The sequence below is a fragment of the Megalobrama amblycephala genome, linkage group LG4, assembly GCF_018812025.1.
Source record: "Megalobrama amblycephala isolate DHTTF-2021 linkage group LG4, ASM1881202v1, whole genome shotgun sequence".
Classification (NCBI taxonomy): Eukaryota; Metazoa; Chordata; class Actinopteri; order Cypriniformes; family Xenocyprididae; genus Megalobrama; species Megalobrama amblycephala.
In genome coordinates this window covers 32,353,724-32,375,796 of record NC_063047.1, presented here as the reverse complement: position 1 = coordinate 32,375,796, position 22,073 = coordinate 32,353,724, and the positions used below count along the sequence as shown (strand labels likewise).

Here is a 22,073-nt window from a genome sequence, read left to right as displayed (position 1 = left end):
TGAAACAGAAAAGTATTTTCATTAATAATGGTATTTATCACTACAAAAACTCATCAGTATGAAATGTCAGTTTATGAGGAGACATTTAACTGACAATTGGAGAGTACCATAGCCTGAAGCAGCCTCCTCTGCATCCTGAAACACCTGGGCTCTCCTGGCACGTACGTCTGGATCCTTTTCGTGGTTCTCATCTCTCCATTCAACACAATCAGACCAGAGCATCTCCACGCCAACCAGCAGAGACAAACGTCACTCCATCATCCATCTGCCAGCGGATCAGTCTTTCCGATAAACAAAACAAAGTCTTTATGACGCACGAACATCTACCTGTCAAACCTCATATCTGTGAGACTCCTGACAGACCTCAGGGTTCTCTACTCCCTGATCACTAAATACTGCACATCTGGATAGACCCTCGGGCAACTGCTAAAATATGCAGATCACATCATTCAAAGTGGCATCTGTGTTGGGAAGAGTTACTTTTAAACATAATACATTACAATATTGTGTTACTCCCTAAAAAAGTAACTAATTGCATTACTATGAAAAGTAATGTGTTGCATTACTTTTGCGTTACCTTTTCTCACCTGGGTTGGGTGTGCTTGTTTGTCTTTTAATAACAAAATAAAAAAGGGGGGGGGGTTTTGGTAAACGTTAAGGCCCTTTTACACCAAATGAATAAGCCTCAGACTGAAGGAAATGCATATTTACGCCTGTACAGTAGAGGGCGCAACTCAACCTTTCAACTGTGCTGCCATTCTGGATTAAAGAAGAATAGGATACAGGAGAAGTAAGTTCAACACTCTTATTTCTAAATCTAAAGTAAGTTTTGCTTAATAGTATGGCTGAATTGGATCATTGAAGGTCAGTAGCAAACACATTGGTTAATAAAGTGAGATTAAATACATAAAGTATATTTGTTTAATTTAATATATTTAATTACTACAGGTTAGCATAAAATTCTGAGATTGCATTTCACTGTTTTTCATTTCAAGTGAGATGAGTAAATGCCTGCTCACATTTAGTCTAGAACTACAATAACCATCATGTTCGCACACAGCGCACACAATGCCTCTGCACTTAGCCTATTTCCCTCAACTTGGGGACAGGAAAGCTGACAGTCGATAAATGTGACAGTAACTTCAATTACGTAACTTAAGTAACTTGAGTTACTTATTTGAAAAAGTAACTTTGATATTTTGATTTAAATTTTAAAAGTAATGTGTTACTTTACTAGTTACTTGAAAAAAGTAATCTGATTACGTTACTCAAGTTACTTGTAATGAATTACTCCCAAAATTGGTATCAGATATATATCCATCTACAAACATCTGGTCTTATACGTCTTATGTACACAACCGTTCAAGTGGTCAGTAATATTTTTTTAATGTTTTTGAAAGAAATCTCTTATGCTCACCAATTCATTTAGGTGGTCAAAAATATAGTAAAAAACTAAACAAAACAAAAAAACTGCAAAATTGTGATATGTAAAATTATTCCTGTGATGGCAAAGCTGGATTTTCAGCATACTCCAGTCTTCAGTGTCACATGATCCTTCAGAAGTCATTCTATCATGCTGTCTGAGAAATATTTAGTATTATTATAAATGTTGAAAACAGTTGTGCTGCTTAATATGATAAGTTTAATGCATCCTTGCTGAATAAAAGCAGCCTATTAAATAAATAAAAATAAAATAAATCTTACTGACCCCAAAATATTTGAACGTTGGTGTAGGCTACCTTCTTGAGCTCTACGACTTTTTTTTCTCCAATAATAAATGTAAAACTTTCAGAACACCCGGCTACTCTTGAATGTCCAGCTATGAAGAAACAGCATGGTTTTTGCCTGCATAATGATGTAGTTATGGCATCTACCAGCAGGGGCTTAAGATCACCAGCCAAACCATGCCCCGCTGAAATGTGCCTGCAGAAACCCAGCAGAGATGAGCCTGTTCCTCTTTTGCATTAGAGGAGATTGAAAAGTGTTTTCCAGTTAAAAAGATGTTTAGTAGTTAACTGCACTCTATGACTCTAACGGCAGTCTATAGCACAATAGGCTAAGATAGCATGCAGAGAAAATTGCTGTCTCTTTAGAAATATTCCCTTATAAGAATATATATATATATATATATATATATATATATATATATATATATATATATATATATATATATATATATATAATTATTTAAATACGCTACTTTATTTAGAATGTAGACAAACTGTATTGTACAGTTTTATGGAATGTTTATTTATTTATTTTGTTCTTACAACCACATTCTACATATAACGGATGGCACGTTTACATTTTTATTTCGAAATTATTTCTAAAAAAAAAAAAAAAAATTATATAAATATTTTTTTAAAACTCTCTCCATCAGAACTACACATAAACGTGACAGGCACGTTAGGTAAGGCTGAATGTGATTGGCCGTTTTGAAGCACATGACGCATTTTCTTAAACCTGATTGGCTGATTCATATGAACAGGGGCTTGTTGCCAGATGCGTTAGAACTAGTAGTGCTCTCTCGTGTTCAGAAAATACACATACCAATACAATTTTAAAATTTAGTAATATTTATATACAAATGTATCGTAGACTAGTGGCTGTAAAAAGTCGTTTATTTTAAGTATTATCCAGGTGCTTTCGAGTTCCTTCACAGCGGAAGAATATTTGCGCCGTTTTAACGTGCGGTAAGGAGCGAAGTTTGAACATTTCACTTAAGTACAATAGAGACAAATATTTGTTTTTACATATTAGATGCAACATTTCGATATCTAAACTAGTTGTAGTTATGTTGTTAGCTACACTGCAGGGTGAAACAATGCAAATATGTAAGTTAATCTTTCTTAAAGTAACGTTAGAGGTTACACGTCTCTGGCCTGATGTTTTGAGATGTTAACAGACGTGCATAAAGTAAATCTCTCCTGTCCAGGAATGGAAGATCTTTTGATTTTACTATTTGATGTTTTAGTATGACCTTCTCTTATCTTCAATTCATTTATTTACTCAGATCTCATATCTTATGTACTGGACTCAAGCATGGAGGATACTGAAGCCATGGACAGCAGACCACCACTGGCAGCCCTCTCTCCCTCTCGGCAGAACACTGAAGCTGCTGGAAATGTGGATTTCTCCAAACTCAGTCCTTCACAGTTTGGCATTTCAACAGACAGCTTCTTATCGTCATCTAAGATTAAAGGTTAGCAAAAATATTCTGGATTTAATAATGTCTTGCCTTATGTGTCAATGATTATTTGTGTCATATAGAGTTCTTAGAAATAAATAAGCACCTTTCGTTCAGTTATTGCCTTTTATTGTCATTTTTTATTATTATTTTTTATCATTTTTTTCTTTGCAATGCTATTTTATTTTGCACAATTTTACTGTAAGCAGTTCTGTCTTGTCAATAAAGCACACTAAATTAATTTAAAGAGCTAGTTCACCCAAAAATGAAAATTCTGTCATTAATTACTTACCCTCATGCCGTTCCACACCCGCAAGACCTTCGTTAATCTTCGGAACACAAATTAAGATATTTTTGTTGAAATCCGATGACTCAGTGTTGCCTCCATAGCCAGCGATGACATTTCCTCTCTCTCATTAATGTACTAAAAACATATTTAAATCAGTTCATGTGAGTACAGTGGTTCAATATTAATATTATAAAGCGAGGAAAATATTTTTGGTGTGCAAAAAACAAAACAAAATAACAACTTTTTTAGTGATGGCCGATTTCAAAACACTGCTTCAGGAAGCTTTGGAGCATAATGAATCAGCGTATCGAATCATGATTCGAATCGCGTGTCAAACTGCTGAAATCACATGATTTTGGCGCTCCGATCCGCTGATTCGACTCTCTGATTCATTATGCTCTGATGCTTCCTGAAGCAGTGTTTTGAAATCGGCCATCACTAAATAAATTGTTTTTTTTTTTTGTTTGTTTGTTTGTTTGTTTGTTTGTTTTGGCGCACCAAAAATATTCTCGTCCCTTTAAGGCCTGTACATACCGGGATGAATATCGCACGCGATTATCGCTGATGTTTAACGCCTCATGACTAAACAAAGGGAGCCAATGTGAGTGTGCACAAAAAAAGTGTGCGAAAAACACCAGGCGTAAAAGCGTCATATTTTAAAAAATGCCTCTGGTTCGTTTTTTTAGTTTGACGCGCCGCGTTAAAAACTGGCAGACCAATGAGATTGCCGCTTTTATTCACATGCCTGGAGATGCTGAAATTACAGTAAAACATGACTTGGTGGCGCTCAAGCACAAAACGGTCTTGCCGAGCACACATTGATACCAAGACGACGAGGAAGACCCCTACAAACTATCCCTGCGTCTCAAACAGCTCCCTAGCTTCCTAGGTCGTGTATCAGTATACCATGTAAATGAATGTTGCCGACTCCCTGATCAGTGCCCTGACTACTGAACTAGGGAGCTGATTGAGACGCACGCTATGGGTACAGTTCTTGCTATGGGCTCCCAGTTCTTGGCCACACCAATAGATGTGTATTATTTCTGTATTTTTCCTTTTTTCCTTTCTGTTACATTCAAGAAATATAGTTGAGAATGTCTATTTCATAAATAAGTTTATTTGCACTACCGTTCACTTGCACTTACTGTCATTGTGACTTATTTGCACTACCGTTTCTGACTACTCTATACTGGCAGGGAGTGAATTTGCACGTTCACTCTGCGCATCGCCAGTGAAAATCGCTTGGGTATGAACACAATAAACGTGTCAAAACGCTGACGATAAGCGCGTGCTATATTCATCCCGGTGTCTACAGGCCTCTATAATATTAATATTGAACCACTGTACTCGCATGAACTGATTTAAATATGTTTTTAGTATATTAATGGATCTTAAGAGAGGAAATGTCATTGCTCCCTACGCAGGCCTCACGGAGCCATCGGATTTCAACAAAAATATCTTAATTTGTGTTCTGAATATTAACGAAGGTCTTACAGGTGTGGAAAAGCATGAGGGTAAATAATAAATGACAGAATTTTCATTTTTGGGTGAACTAACCCTTTAAAATTGAACTTTTCATAATGAATTATCTCCTCAGATAAGTCCAGGGTGGCTCAACTGAAGGCGAGGAGGAGATCCACGATTGGGGTCCGGGGATCTCCAGAAACAAACTCTCTCATCTGCTTCAGAGCCAGACAAGCTGCAAAAACACCTCCGCGAACACCACAGGTAGATGCATGGTGTAACATGGCTGTTTTTGCTTTAGGACCCAGATTTTACATTGAGCATCAAGTGGTGACCCAGCACAGTACCAAAGTGTTTATCTAACAAAAGTAAGCGCAATTGATTTAATCATTAAAGTTGGCATGAGAGAGAAGTTGTGATCATCTTTTCTTCTCTATTGTGACATCGATCCAAGTGAACTGGCTACTTGAACAAGAAAAAATATAGGGACTTGATTTTGTTGATCATGAATTGATTGGACCGTTGTTGTTTGCTGTGATCTCATGTGAGTGACAGGTTGTCCTGCCCTCATGCCAGTATCATCAGAGAAGAGTTGTCATTGCAAGAGGGAGGGGAAGTTATTTTGATTTAAAGATTATTAGAGTAAATGAATGAAAAGAAAAAAAGGATATGCATATATATTATAATAAATACTGCAATATTCCAAAGAATTGTCCACTTTCACTTGAATTTTATGAATGCAAAAGTGATTTTCTAGCCTAAAATTTTGAATAAACAACACTGAGCAAATACTGTGTAAGTATAGTAAGTCAAATAATCAAGTGACAGACAAATTTGTGACAGAATACCATATAGTTTTATTATAGAAACAGCCTTTGACATCATCAACAAAGGATATTAGTCCACTTTCAAATAAAATTTTCCTGATAATTTACTCACCCCCATGTCATCCAAGATGTTCATGTCTGTCTTTCTTCATTTGAAAAGAAATGAAGGTTTTTGATGAAAACATTGCAGGATTATTCTCCTTATAGTGGACTTCAATGGCCTCCAAACGGTTGAAGGTCAAAATTACAGTTTCAGTGCAGCTTGAAAGGGCTTTAAACGATACCAGACAAGGAATAAGGGTCTTATCTAGCGAAACGATCGGTCATTTTCTAAAAAAAAATTTATTGTATATGCTTTATATAAACAAATGATCACCTTTGTAAGTGGTTCCGCCAAAACCGCACTTTTGTATTCTTCAAAAAGCTTACGCTGTATTTCCTTTTTACGGAAAAAATGGAACTGGCGCTGCGTTCGTTCCGTAAGTAGAATAGGGAAGGCGTATGACGTACATCGTAAGCTTTTCATCAAAAACCTTAATTTCTTTTCGACTGAAGAAAGAAAGACATCCTTTAATTTGCTATCCAAAATGCATTATTTGCATTAAGCATCACTTTTTCCCTCAATGTCTACAAACCTATCAGGACAGACTTGCGATCCATTTTTGAGACAAGTTCCACCAATTAAGAACCTTTGGTGTAAGACAACAAAAGAGTGGGTCACATTGTTTATCATGATTATGATGATAATGAAGAAAGTTCTTTTGTCAGCTGTAACTTTTTGTCCTGTCCTTATAAAGCTTTTGCAGGGGAGTCCGTTTCTTTCACGCTGTGACTCTCTGAAGAAGAAGATGGCTGCTTTCCAGTGTCTGATGGAGGAGGACGACGAAGAGGATGAACAGAAGAAAAATGAGGAGAATGAGAGTGCGAAAAGTACCTTGGCTAAAGATTCTGAGAACGGTCAGTCTCTTCTCAAACTTTCAGATATAGGCTTGTAGGACCAGATGAAATTCTGAAGTTATTAAGAGAATGTCATACTGTCATTGCTGGCTACTTCCAGCTAATAGAACTTATTCAGAATAGGCACCATAATAAATTTGATGCAATTTGATTTCTTCCATTGATCCTAGTTAGAGCACAGCAGGATGATGTGCAGAATAAATCAAATGAAGCTTATGAGCCTTAAAATAAATATGTTTACATTTCAGAGGGCTTTCAGTGTTAATAAAAAGATTGAAAAAGCATATCCAGTCTGAATAATCTCTGATCACGACACTATGAATATGTAAGTTTTATTCTAATGTAAACAAGACATTTGAGGGATATCAGTGCAGTCCTTTTAATAAATTCTTAATGTCAACCCGGAAGGCTGGATGCCATTTAATTTTTAATAACGCTAAAACCCCTTTGAAATATGAACACATTTATTTTAAAGTTTATAAGCAACTGTTTTTCATTTGATTTATATGTTAGCAGCAGGTTTCTGTCTTGCATGCTGTTCTTTAACTGGTACCAGTAATAAGATTCAAATCATTAGAAGCAATTCTTAGTTCTGCAGAGTTTTTCTTTCTCTGTGGCTTTCATATATTTTTAGTCAGCTACTATTGAGAATAATTAGCAATTGCTAATTCACTGCAATTTTAAGATGAGCACAGATGAATTATGTTCTTATGTAGCTTGACCTGTATTTGCTAAATGTCATCTTCTCGATGAGGAAATCTCTTTCTGCTACTGTCTGACCTTGCAGGAAAGCTGTCTATGCAAAGTCCATTCACTTCCATGACACCGCCTCCCTCTAAGAAACGCTGCTGGGCCCCACCGGGGGAGTGTAAAGACAAGATTACGAAGACGCCACTCCCCTACCCCACTTTCACAACGCAACAGGAGCAAGGGGTAAACATATCAGCGTTTAATGGAACCATGTTTGATATTCGATATACACATTATCATCTGTTAAATTGCCATTAGCAGATAAAGTGGCACAGGTAAAGTGCTGACAATGCAAACAATGGATGCTACACTAATTCGAACAGACTTTGCAGTCAACATTATTAGTCTGCTAGTGTTCCTGTAGTCAGCGTTTTTTTTTTTTGTTTGTTTGTTTGTTTGTTTGTTGTGATTATAGGTGAAATGCTCTGAGTCTCAAACCCAGAGGCCTCTATCAGGTGTGGATTCAGATGCAAAGAATGAGCTTTTGTCTTTACCCATGCTGTCAAAACCAGATGTTAAGCCAGCAGGTAAGTGAACTTCACCACGGTGGCGTTTAATTGATCAAAAATACAGTAAAAACTAATATTGTGAAATATAATTATAATTTAAAATACATATTTTCTATTTTAATATATATTTTTTTATTTAATGTATTCCTGTGATGACAAAGTTGAATTTTCAGCATCATTACTCCAGTCTTCAGTGTCACATGATCCTTCAGAAATCATTTTAATATACTAATTTGGTACTCAAGAAACATTTCTTACTGTTAGCTATGTAGCAAACAGTGGAGACTATGATAATTTTTTTCAGGATTCTTTGATAAATAGTTAAAAGAACAGCATTTATTTGACATTTTATATATGTATTTTAACCTCTAATATATAAATATAATATTAGAGGTTAAAATTACCAACAGAGACCACACTATTTTATTGAACTGCTATTTAATTTTAGACATAATCATTAGACAAATAAAAACTGAAATCTCTGGTCAACTCACTTGTACAAGGTAGTTTTCATGAACTCTTGTCTTCATGGCAAATTTATTCAAACATACATATATCATCAACAGTAAATAAGCTCCTCTCTGTTATTTATTTATTTTATATATATATATATATATATCAGTACAGTCCAAAAGTTTGGAACCACTAAGATTTTTAATGTTTTTAAAAGAAGTTTCATCTGCTCACCAAGGCTACATTTATTTAACTAAAAATACAGTAAAAAGGGTAATATTGTGAAATATTATTACAATTTAAAATAACTGTTTTCTATTTGAATATGTTTCACAAAGTAATTTATTCCTGTGATGGCAAAGCTGAATTTTCAGCATCATTACTCCAGTCTTCAGTGTCACATGATCCTTCAGAAATCATTCTAATATGCTGATCTGCTGCTCAAGAAACATTTAATGTGTACAATTGTACAAAATATTTGAGTACAATATTTTTTTTCAGGATTATTTGATGAATAGAAAGTTCAAAAGAACAGTGTTTATCTGAAATCTAATCTTTTGTAACATTATAAATGTCTTTACTGCCACTTTTGATTGATTTGACACTGAAGACTGGAGTAACGATGCTGAAAATTCAGCTTTGCATCACAGGAATAAATTACTTTGTCAAATATATTTAAATAGTACACAGTTATTTTAAATTGTAATAATATTTCACAATATTACTGTTTTTTTTACTGTATTTTTAATTAAATAAATGTAGCCTTGGTGAGCAGACGAAACTTCTTTTAAAAACATTAAAAATCTTAGTGGTTCCAAACTTTTGGACTGTACTGTGTGTGTATATATATATATATATATATATATATATATATATATATATATATATATATATATATATATATATATATATAGCTAACCAGCAAACTGTAAACGTTGGATAACTTTCCTGAGGTCTTTCCATATTGTTTACAAGTTTGTGTCTCGAACTCTTAAAATATTTTTTTTTTTTTTTTTTTTTTTTTTTTTTTTACATTATAGATGAAAACATGGGCTCCGCTATACACAAAAAGAAGCGTGTTCGTTTTGGGGCACCGCTTTCTCCAGAGTTCTTCGACAAAACCCTCCCTCCCAGTACCCCGCTGCAGAAAGGAGGCACCCCAATGTGTCTTCCATCATCTACGGGACCTAAACGCTCTCTGCTGAAGACCCCTCAACGATGTGAGGCCCCTCTACCCCAACCTGACTTCAACAGTCCCCAAAACAATGGAGCCTCTCCTGTCCTGGTTATTGACAGACACAGTTCTGGCCTGTTGTACAGTGATGAAGTATTTGAAGAGATCAAAAAGGTGTGACACTTGCCAGCTTCTCTAAACTAACTTATCTGATTGTAGATTAATCATATCAGTGGCTTGTGGGTTTATTCCGTTATTGCACACAGGCTCCTTCCTCTATAAAGTTTTGTATTGATGAGTTTTTGTTCCTTTCTCCATTCTGTCTTCTCAGATCAGTTTTCCCAGTATGGAGGAAGAGTCTCCCTCACACAAGCCTTCAGAGAACTGCAAAGGTGAGTTATGGAAGGATTTTGAAGAGAAGGAAAGTTTCTTTTCAGTCTGTATTCTAATCATGTATCTAAAATTGTAGATGCACTCTCTGCTGAGGACCCAGGGCAGCCCCAGGCTGAAGATGCTGAAGTTATGAACGCTGCTTTTCAAGAGGAAGAGGATGAACCATCCAATTCACAGACAGAGGAAAAACTGCCATATCCCACTGGTGATCAGCCACTGGCTCTCTCCAGTGAGTTAAACTTTCTTCCACTTTTTTTTTTTTTTTTTTTTTTAAAGCATGCTCTCTTTCTCGCTCTTAATAAATTCATACAAGTTTCTACTTCTCTGTGCTGAAAACATTAAAAGTGCCCTAGAACCCTTTTTCACAAGATGTAATGTAAGTCTAAGGTGTCCCCTGAATGTGTCTATGAAGTTTCAGCTCAAAATACCCCATAGATTTATTACTCAATTTTTTTAACTGCCTATTTTGGGGCCTAATTACAAATGCGCTGATTCAGCGTGCGTCCCCTTTAAATGCTTGCGCTCCCCACCCCCAAGCTTGCAACTCTATAATACATTGCATAAACAAAGTTCACACAGCTAATATAATATACATCCCCTCAAAATGGATCTTTACAAAGTGTTCATCATGCGGCATATCAGATCATGTAAGTATGGTGTTTATTTGGATGTTTACATTTGATTCTGAATTGAGTTTGAGGCTGTGTTCCGTGGCTAAAACTAACATTACACACTGTTGGAGAGATTTATAAAGAATGAAGTTGTGTTTATGAATTATACAGACTGCAAGTGTTTAATAATGAAAATAACGACGGCTCTTATCTCCGTGAATACAGTAAGAAACAATGGTAACTTTAACCACATTTAACAGTACATTAGCAACATGCTAACGAAACATTTAGAAAGACAATTTACAAATATCACTAAAAATATCATGATATCATGGATCATGTCAGTTATTATTGCTCCATCTGCCATTTTTCGCTATTGTTCTTGCTTGCTTACCTGCATAAAGTCTGATGATTCAGCTGTGCACAGATCCAGACGTTAATACTGGCTCGTCTAATGCCTTGAACATTGGCTGGCATATGCAAAATTTGGGGGCGTACATATTAATGATCCTGACTGTTGCGTCACAGTCGGTGTTATGTTGAGATTTGCCTGTTTTTCAGTGGTCTTTTGCACAAATCAAATTTACATAAAAAGGAGGATGCAATGGTGTTTGAGACTCACTGTATGTCATTTCCATGTACAGAACTCTAATTATTTAACTATGCTGAGGTAAATTCAATATTCAATTCTAGGGCACCTTTAAGCAAAATAGGATGAGGATTATGAGAGTTCAATGCAGAAATATAATTCACTTTTTCTTGACTATTTTTTTATTTTATTTTTTTTTTATCTGTTTGTCTAATTTTCTCCAGTTTTTGCTCTAAATATTTCTTTAATATTTTTAGTGGTGGTGCTTTACAAGTACTGAATTTAGAGACTAAAGGGATAGCTCACCAGTAATGAAAATTCTGTCATTAATTACTCACCCTCATGTCATTCCAAACCCGTAAGACTTTCATTCATCATTGGAACATAAATTAACATCTTTTTGATGAAATCTGAGAGCTTTCTGTCCCACTATAGACAGCTACACAACTGAAACTTTGACGCTTCAAAAAGTTCATAAAGAGATCGTAAAACTAATCCATATTAATTGAGCTGTTTAGTCCAAATTTTCTGAAGAGACTCGATCACTTTATATGATGAACAGAATTAATTTAGGCTTTTAAACAAAAATAATCCAGCTTCAACAATGCGTTTTTTGAAAATTTCTGTTGTGCTCCAGATTGCCTACTGTGACCAGGGTTCATGTAAACTTATGAGCAGAACTGTATTGTTTAAATACAGTATTACCTTTAGCTGTTAGACTCTTATGTACTAATTAAATGTATATCAGAACAGAAGAGCGCATCAATATATATTTATTTAGTAGTTTATGACTCATGTTTCTTGTCGGCAGTAGTGGTTGACCAGGATTCAGAGTCTTCATCCAACTCCAGCACTGAACCAGCTCGCTCTCGCTGTAGGAAAAGAAAGGTGAGGTCTCATATCTGCAAATTGCAAATCAAAGCACAGATTCAGCTATTTATCATTCAAAAGAGTTTGTAATAGTAAAATGTAAGACATGTAAAATGTGACAAAATGTATTTTGTAATATCTATATATTTGTATATTGGTAGAATCTCTATTTTTTTTATTTATTTTTTTTTACTTTATATTCTTTCATTTTACAGAATCCTGAAACTTTATTTCTAGGTTAGAAAATCCCAGATTTTCAATCTGCTTTCATGCTTTATATTGAATAACATCAGAACAGAAGGCTTAAAAAGATATAATTCATCCAGCTCTGTTCTGTTCCTCTGTTTCAGCAACCAGGGGAGAGTGAGCCTGAGAAAAGGAGAAGCTCGCGTACAGCTGCAGCTTCTGCTTCTGGAAAGATGAAGGTATGAAGCTTAAAAAGTGGATTTATAAGCTGACATGTGATGAATCTCGGTGAACGGGGGCTTTTTAAGCTCTGATTATTAACGTTGGCATCAAACTGACACTGAGCCTGAAATAATAACACTAATGTGACTTGGTCTTAGCATTTGGTATATAAATAGCATGATGCATGATTTCATACGTCTAGAGCCTTTGAGCACATTTGTGTGAACTCTATCCATGTTTCTCACTGCAGCTTTTTTTTTTTTTTTTTTTTTTTTTTTTTTTTTCCAGAAGACGCCAGGAGTAAAAAGACGATTTGGCAATAAGGAGGTTGATCGTTCTCTGTACGGGAAAAGAGACTATGCTTCAAAAAACCCTCTGCTCAGCCCCATATTTGAGATGATGTCTACCAGTCTTAACAACACACCAACGCAAACACAATCAGGAAAACTAACAGGTAATCTTGTTCAAGTGTTTCATTTATAATTCAGCCAAATCATTCATTCATGCTTCGCTTGAATGGACCTATTAATCTAAATTAGATGAATCTTCTGCAGAGTAGGGCTGATGAGTTCATTGCACAAAAATATAATTTCTGTTATCATCTACATCACCTTCATGTGTATGACTTTTTTCCTTGTGGAACACATAGATATTTTTTAACATTTTCAGGCTACTCTTTGTCATACGAAAGGATATTGTGACCAGGATAAGCTTAAAAAAGAAAAAGCACTGTTAAAGTAATTTGCAGGACTAGTATGCTATATTCATTATTCAAGTCATTCTTTGAAAAAAAAAAAAAAAAATCTTCCCCTTCGCTCAAATCTCATGTGTTTGCATATTTTCAAAATACTCCATGAGGATGCCTTGCACCAGGTTTGATATCATTGATGATCAACACTAGGGCTGCAACTAACTATTATTTTGATAATCGATTAGTTGGTTGATTATTTCTTCGATTAATCGGACAAAAAGCCCCCTTTTTAATTTTGACAAAAAAAAAATAAACACTGTTCCACATCCTGCCTAATACTGTCCTTCAAACAATCATGCCAACTGAATGCTATGAAAACACATACAGTATAGTGAATATATCGATATATATGCTATGTGCAAAAGAGCTATGAAGCAAAAGGACAGTTTAAAGTCCCTGTAAAGTCTGTTCTGAGAATTGTTTCTAAACATATTATAAATGTTACAAATGTATTGCTGAAACACATTATAAAAACTGTGAGCTCTCTAGTTAGGGCCCAAGCGAATTAAGCGCGCAGGGCCCTCTTGTTCTTCTAAGGATTATTAGGGCCCAAGCGAAAATTCGCGCAGGGCCCTCTTGTTTTTCTAAGGATTATTATTATTTTTTTTTTAGGGCCCAAGCGAAAATTCGCGCAGGGCCCTCTTGTTCTTCTAAGGATTATTATTATTTTTTTTTTTTTTTTTTTTTTTTTTTTTTTTTTCCGTCTTCCGGGGCTTTTTGGGGGCCTTAACATGCTCAAAAACTCTTGAAAATTGGCACACACATTGGAATCCGCGGCCATTAGGACGCCGGAGAGGCTGGTACCCGGGCGTGGCAGGGGGGCTCGACAGCGCCCCCTTGAAAAAAGTCTGAAAATTTGGTCCATATATTAAACACGCTTGCACGTATTAGTATGAAACTCAGTACACATATAGACCTCATCGGGCCGAACAACTTTCGTGCTCTAAGTTAAACACCACGCCAACAGGAAGTCAGCTATTAAGGGTTGTTTGAAAAACGCATGCTCTGGAATTTGATATACTCCTCCTAGACGATTAATCCGATCGCCACCAAACTCGGTCAGCATGAAGTCAAGACACTGATGATTAAAAATTGCCAGGGGATTTTTGATATCTCGAACGGTTTGGCCGTGGCGAGGCAACGAATTTATGGCGAGAAAAAGGAAACAGGAAATGTGTTATAACGTCTGCATACATATATTGATCTTTATGAAACTTCACGAGTGTGTTCGTTATAGGAGTCTGATCACATGGATGTGACTATTGTGAGTCAAAGTTATAGCGCCACCAACTGGCAGCAGGAAGTGTATCACTTTTTGAAATGTTTTGAGATCACCCTCTTATTTTTACCTGATTTGCTTCAAACTTCATCAGTGTAATGTCAATACACAGCAGATGTAGACCTATGACAGGATTTTTGATATTTGAAATATTGTTGCCATGGCAACAGGTCAAACTGTAATAATATTCTTGAGTGTTTTTGAGGCTCTTAACATGCTTCAAATTGCATGAAACTCGACACACACATCAATATTGTCAACCAGTAGACATGGACAAAGCCATAGAAATGGGCGTGGTGGAGGGGCTCAGTAGCGCCACCTTTTGACAAAAGTGGGGGGTTAGTTTTTCCTACAATCACCAAACTTGGTACACATATTGTTCTCATCAAGCCGGACAATTTTCTAATTTACATTCATTAGCTCCGACCAACAGGAAGTCAGCTATTTTGGTTTGAATGTTAATTTTTTGAAAAAACAGGCTATGAATTTTATACTACTGCTCCTACAGGGTTTATCCAATTTACACCAAACTTTTTTTAACTTGTTGCTAACACATTGAAGTTGTTTAATTGCAAACGGATTTTGGATATCTCAAACGGTTTGGCCGTGGCGAGGCAACGAATTTATGGCAAGAAAAGGGAAACAAAGTGTTATAACTTCTGCATACATTAATTGATTTTGATGAAACTTCGGCTTAGTCTTCGTTGTACAAGGCTGATCACATGGATGTGACTATTGTGATTCAAAGTAATAGCGCCACCAACTGGAAGCAGAAAATGTGTCACTTTCAGCATACATTGAGATCACCCTCTTATTTTTACCTGATTTGCTTCAAAATTCATCAGAATAATGTTAAAACTTGGCACATGTAATCCTTTGAAAATGGGCAGGGAGGAGGGGCTCTATAGTGGCACCTTGTAGTGCAGTAAATGTGGAGTGAATTTGACATAGTCCTTTGATGTTTAACCGTTTTAAGTGCCTATTGCCCGCTGTGCACAGTTGCCCTGAAGCCACCGGGGTGGCGGTGCCACCGGGCTTGGGCCCGCCATCGCTGCTCGCAGCTATATTTTTTTTTTTATTTTTTTTTTTTTATTTTTTTTCCGTCTTCCGGGGCTTTTTGGGGGCCTTAACATGCTCAAAAACTCTTGAAAATTGGCACACACATTGGAATCCGCGGCCATTAGGACGCCGGAGAGGCTGGTACCCGGGCGTGGCAGGGGGGCTCGACAGCGCCCCCTTGAAAAAAGTCTGAAAACTTTGTCCATATATTGAACAAACTTGCACGTATTAGTATGAAACTCGGTACACATATAGACCTCATCGGGCCGAACAATTTTCGTGCTCTAAGTTAAACGCCACGCCAACAGGAAGTCAGCTATTAAGGGTTGTTTGAAAAACGCATGCTCTGGAATTTGATATACTCCTCCTAGACGATTAATCCGATTGCCACTAAACTCGGTCAGCATGAAGTCAAGACATTGATGATTAAAAATTGCCAGCGGATTTTGATATCTCGAACGGTTTGGCCGTGGCGAGGCAGCGAATTTATGGCGAGAAAAAGGAAACAGGAAATGTGTTATAACGTCTGCATACATATATTGATCTTTATGAAACTTCACGAGTGTGTTGCTTGTAGTAGTCCGATCACATGGATGTGACTATTGTGAGTCAAAGTTATAGCGCCACCAACTGGCAGCAGGAAGTGTATCACTTTTTGAATTGCTTTGAGATCACCCTCTTATTTTTACCTGATTTGCTTCAAACTTCATCAGTGTAATGTCAATACACAGCAGATGTAGACATATGACAGGATTTTTGATATTTGAAATATTGTTGCCATGGCAACAGGTCAAACTGTAATAATATTCTTGAGTGTTTTTTAGGCTCTTAACATGCTTCAAATTGCATGAAACTCGACACACACATCAATATTGTCAACCAGTAGACATGGACAAAGCCATAGAAATGGGTCTGGTGGAGGGGCTCAGTAGCGCCACCTTTTGACAAAAGTGGGGGGGTTAGTTTTTCCTACAGTCACCAAACTCGGTACACATATTGTTCTCATCAAGCCGGACAATTTTCTAATTTACATTCATTAGCTCCGACCAACAGGAAGTCAGCTATTTTGGTTTGAATGTTAATTTTTTGAAAAAACAGGCTATGAATTTTATACTACTGCTCCTACAGGGTTTATCCAATTTACACCAAGCTTTTTTTAACTTGTTGCTAACACATTGAAGTTGTTTAATTGCAAACGGATTTTGGATATCTCAAACGGTTTGGCCGTGGCGAGGCAACGAATTTATGGCAAGAAAAGGGAAACAAAGTGTTATAACTTCTGCATACATTAATTGATTTTGATGAAACTTCGGCTTAGTCTTCGTTGTACAAGGCTGATCACATGGATGTGACTATTGTGATTCAAAGTCATAGCGCCACCAACTGGAAGCAGAAAATGTGTCACTTTCAGCATACATTGAGATCACCCTCTTATTTTTACCTGATTTGCTTCAAAATTCATCAGAATAATGTTAAAACTTGGCACATGTAATCCTTTGAAAATGGGCAGGGAGGAGGGGCTCTATAGTGGCACCTTGTAGTGCAGTAAATGTGGAGTGAATTTGACATAGTCCTTTGATGTTTAACCGTTTTAAGTGCCTATTGCCCGCTGTGCACAGTTGCCCTGAAGCCACCGGGGTGGCGGTGCCACCGGGCTTGGGCCCGCCATCGCTGCTCGCAGCTATATTACTGAATTGTGAAGTTAGAGCTTTAAAGAGTTTTTCACCAATTCTGTGTTCAGGATTTTTTTGGGCAGATCTAAAACTGCTCGCCCGCTCAATCTCAAGTTTCATTACCATTAGTTATACAGCCTACATTTTGCTAGCTAGTAATGCCTTCGTCAGGCAAATGCATATTACCTGGTTGCGATAATACACAGAACAGCTCGGTCTCCTTATTTAAATTTCTTAAAAATTATGATATGAAGAAGGGGTGGATTAATTTAGTCTCTGCAGTGATCATTTTACAGTGGATAGTTTTACAAACTTTCATCAGAGATGACTGGGATTCACTGATAATCCGCTGTTATAGAGTACCTCAGGGATGACGCGTTTTTGTAGGCCAACCCGGAAGTTATCGGCGCACAGGTTCCCTCGGTTGAAAGCCTATGCATTTTTCCCATAGACTTTTGGAAAATCGCAGAAAATAAGCTCTGTGTTTAACCAAAGGGTTATGACACTTACACGTTTTGTCTATCAAGATAATCTTTACAAGTTAAAACAAAATTTATAGATTTTTGAAGCCTAAATAAAGTGGTCAGATATAAAAAGCTAACAGTAGGCTATAAACGGACTACAGCACACCATGGTCGCGGATCAACGTCGTCACCACCAAGCTTCCTCAAACTGTATTTAAAAAACGTTATTTAAAAACATGCTCGCTGATTACAAAAATGCGTCATCCCTGAGGTACTCTATTAGTGATCGGCCGGACAGAATCTCTCCCGTCCCGGCCTTCATCCTCCCGTCTCGCGGCGCCGACATCTGTCGACAACAGTTGGCAGTACGTGCCCACCAATGAGTGTATGTTGCCTTGTGTGCATAAGCTTATGTTATAATTAGTAGGTAGTCCACAGTAACTAAATTTTGAAACCCTCTAACGTGATTCTTTTGTTTATATGCATCAGTATTTGACTCATTAGACAAGTAAGTTGCGAGTGGGTGTGGTTTCAGCGCAGACAGCGGACACGCCCCCAGCGTTTGAGTGCAGAGAATACTGCTCATTTTTTCATGATTTTGATTTCATTTACTCAGCATTTTTTGCAAATTTGGCTGGGTGGTTAATAACACATTTTTCTGTGGTGTGACAAACTCAGAACACATACTTTAATATGGCTTTACAGGGACTTTAAATCCCTACATAAAAATGAATATATAAGAAAAAAATATAATAAAGATAATAAAGAAAAACAAAAACTCAGTGTTAACAGATAAGAGGAATGTTTAGCAGGAACACACACATACCTTTCCTGCAGCAGATCACTGTTTTCTCCACTATTTTTAGATGCATTTTCTATTTCCATCAAAATGCATTATTCAGTGCTGTAATTTGGCGCGACTGGCAGAAGTTTTTCGTGCACAAGTTCATCCACACCAAACTCACTCATCCATGTCTTTATGGACCTTGCTTTGTGAACTGGTTCACAGTCATGTTGGAACAGGAAGGGGCCATCCCCAAACTGTTCCCACAAAGTTGGGAGAATGAAATTGTCCAAAATGTCTTGGTATGCTGAAGCATTAAGAGTTCCTTTCACTGGAACTAAGGGGCCAAGCCCAACCCCTGAAGAACAACCCCAGACCATAATCCCCCCTCCACCAAACTTTACACTTGGCAGAATGCAGTCAGGCAAGTACCTTTCTTCTGGCAACCGCCAAACCCTGATTCGTCCATTGGATTGCCAGACAGAGAAGCGTGATTCGTCACTCCAGAGAACACGTCTCCACTGCTCTAGAGTCCAGTGGCGGCGTGCTTTACACCACTGCATCCGACGCTTTGCATTGCACTTGGTGATGTAAGGTTTGGATGCAGCTGCTCGGCCATGGAAACCCATTCCATGAAGCTCTCTAGGCACTGTTCTTGAGCTAATCTGAAGGCCACACGAAGTTTGGAGGTCTGTAGCTATTGACTCTGCAGAAAGTTGGCGACTTCTGCGCACTGTGCCCCTCAGCATGCACTGACCCCGCTCTGTTTTTTTACGTGGCCTACAACTTCATGGCTGAGTTGCTGTTGTTTCCAATTGCTTCCACTTTGTTATGATAGCACTAACAGTTGACCGTGGAATATTTAGTAGTGAGGAAATTTCACGAATGGACTTATTGCACAGGTGGCAACCTATCACGGCACCACGCTTGAATTCACTGAGCTCCTGAGAGCGACCCACTCTTTCACAAATGTTTGTAGAAGCAGTCTGCATGCCTAGGTGCTTGATTTTATACACCTGTGGCCATGGAAGTGATTGGAATTAAAATGATTTGGAGGGGTGTCCCAATACTTTTGGCAATATAGTGTATATAAAAAAATGGAAAAATATCTCCATTCATGTTCCATGGACCTAGAGGTTGGAAAATGGATTTGGAATGATATGAAGGGAGAAATAAATGATGACAGAATTTAAATTTTGTTGGATGAACTGTCCCTTTAAAGGTGCTAAAGAGGATGTTTTGTTTTATACATTTTTGCAATATTACTTGAAACTGTCTTTACTAACTGATAAAAGACTATTTATTAGGTGCACTGAAAGGAATGATATTAATATACATCATCTGTGCACGAGGTAGGGCCTTAAAAACATCAGCCAATCGTTTACGCGATGATCGGCCCTCTGGCTTGTCAATCACTGCCGTGACGTTCCTTGTGAGAGACGAGCGCAGCTGCGCGCTCCAGTAACTTTCCACACTCCACAGGTGCCACATGCAATGTTTTTGTCAGGAGACAGGAGTAACAACTGCAGATTATGAGTTACCTGCGGTGAGTCCGACATAATGAATCCACTAACACGACACAGCAAATGCCGGTGGTAAACACTCGTGTTCCAATACTCGTGTACGAGTTTTGGGAGGCGTTCCCTCGAAATTCTTACACATGCGCTTATTTCAAAAACTCAGTAACAGTCTTTGGTTTCTCAGTCGACGAAAAGATCCTCTTTAGCACCTTTAAGCCCTCTGAAATAGATATTCTGAATCAACTTTACAATCCAGAGTAAGAAAATGCAGCTTTGGTAGCACAGAACTATCTTATGTTGGCATTTTGAACCATTAATGTAAAAGTATTACTCTCTTTCAACACAGATGGAGAGCAAGACAGCAATCAGACACCCAACGTTCCCCATAGCAAGACCGTTTGTCCCATGGTAATTCTGGGTACTTCCTGCACACGGACAAATGAGAACGAGCAAGCATTGTGCTCCACTGTGACAAACACCACTGACAACCAATCGGATATGAACTCGACTTGTTTGGAACCCTCAGTCGGCACGCGGCGTCCAGCGGGAAGAATAAGCTCAGGGACAAAGACTTCCAAGGCCAAACTTGACTCAGGGCGGCCTGAGCGCCAACGTCGTAGCTCAGGCGGAGCCAAGAGAAAGGAGCTTGGCAATATAGCTATTAACTTTACTACTACTGAATCAGATTGTGAAACTGGGGAACAGGATACTGAGAGCCAAAAGCCAACTGAATCTGCAGGTTTGAGCCCAATGTACCAAGACAGTTCTGATAGGCCAGTGCATGAAGCTGAATGCTCTGAAAACAAGAAAATTGAGGTTTTAAACAGCTGTGTGGTACAAAATGAAAACTCAGTGACCACTGAGAGGTTAGAGCAAAAGACACCAGGTAATAAAAGACGTGGACGTGTCCAAAAGGCTCTGAAAAGTCCTTGTGTAAAGATCGATGTTGTGGTAGAGGAAGTAGATGAGAGTGGTCAATCGGAGCGAAATACTGTTGATGCATCAGAGAGCAACACTGCACCCACAGAGCCTAGTTTGGCCCCCTGGCAGAAGCCTGACTTCAACATCGACGACATCTTGAAACCTGTGGCGAAGAGTCGAGGTTCTGTGCGACGCAGCCTGAGGAATCGGAGGAGTGTGGACCTGCAGGCTGTGGGCCTGACCTGGGTAGACCACACCTCCCCGGAGCTGAGTAAAGCGGGTCGGAGAAGGACGCGTGGAAGACTCAGCGGTGTATCTGAACCACTCGTCTTTCAGGCCTCTGAGGAACTGACACCAAACTTGGGAGAGTAACTGACTTTAATTGTTTGTGTCAGTTAGCGGTTTAATTACTGTCAAATGAACATTTATAAAATGTTACTCTTCTCTTATATGTATTGTTTTAAATTTATTGGGTTTTTTAGTGAAAATTGCCTCTTGTTAAGAAGATTGTATAATTGTTAGATTACTTCTGCTTCTTAAATCTTCACTTAGAGATGAATGATCCTGTTTGAATGTGATTTTACAATGGTAATCATTTTGTTTTACATAAATGGCAATCCCAGTTTGCTTGTTTTTTTTTTTTTTTTCTTTTACTGTAAAATTGCCTGCTTCACAATTCAGTAGTACAATACAATATTTGCATCCAAACCTTCAAGCTTGTTTTCCATTGGCACCATTGTTATTCACATTTGTCATTCACAGCACTTTAGCAACAAGTTATGGGGCCTGCTTTAAATATTACATGGATGAATGTTATGAAAACATGTCTGGATCATATTTTTCTTTGGATTTTGTGGTATTTATTTTCATGACAGTTAAAGGATTAGTTCACTTTCAAATGAAAATTAGCCCAAGCTTTACTCACCCTCAAGCCATCCTAGGTGTATATGACTTTCTTCTTTCTGATGAACACAATCGGAGAAATATTAATATTCTGACGCATCCGAGCTTTATAATGGCAGTGAGCATGATCAACAAGTATGAGCTGAAGAAAATCTCTCCATCCACATCCATCCATCACAAACATATTCCACACGGCTCTAGGGGTTTAATAAAGGCCTTTTGAAGCAAAGCGATGCAT

The 22,073-nt window shown here is 37.7% G+C and overlaps 1 protein-coding gene across 8 annotated transcripts; it reads left to right on the top strand.

The window, feature by feature from the left end:
• Window positions 1-754: 754 nt before the first annotated feature.
• cdca2 (cell division cycle associated 2) lies at window positions 755-21,644 on the top strand. 8 transcript variants are annotated; one of them, XM_048188921.1, is made up of 13 exons: window positions 755-864; window positions 3,014-3,202; window positions 5,074-5,204; window positions 6,565-6,724; window positions 7,512-7,657; window positions 7,890-8,001; window positions 9,477-9,784; window positions 9,942-10,002; window positions 10,074-10,232; window positions 12,015-12,091; window positions 12,424-12,498; window positions 12,770-12,935; window positions 20,358-21,644. In XM_048188921.1, exons 2-13 carry the CDS (start codon window positions 3,043-3,045, stop codon window positions 21,302-21,304), a joined length of 2,502 nt encoding a protein of 833 aa, XP_048044878.1. In that variant the 5' UTR covers window positions 755-864; window positions 3,014-3,042; the 3' UTR covers window positions 21,305-21,644. The 8 variants fall into 8 exon arrangements, with proteins under 8 accessions (XP_048044878.1, XP_048044879.1, XP_048044877.1 ...); XM_048188922.1 differs by lacking the exon at window positions 755-864 and adding an exon at window positions 2,472-2,693 and having other exon boundaries at window positions 3,042-3,202; XM_048188920.1 differs by lacking the exon at window positions 755-864 and adding an exon at window positions 2,472-2,693.
• Window positions 21,645-22,073: the final 429 nt, after the last annotated feature.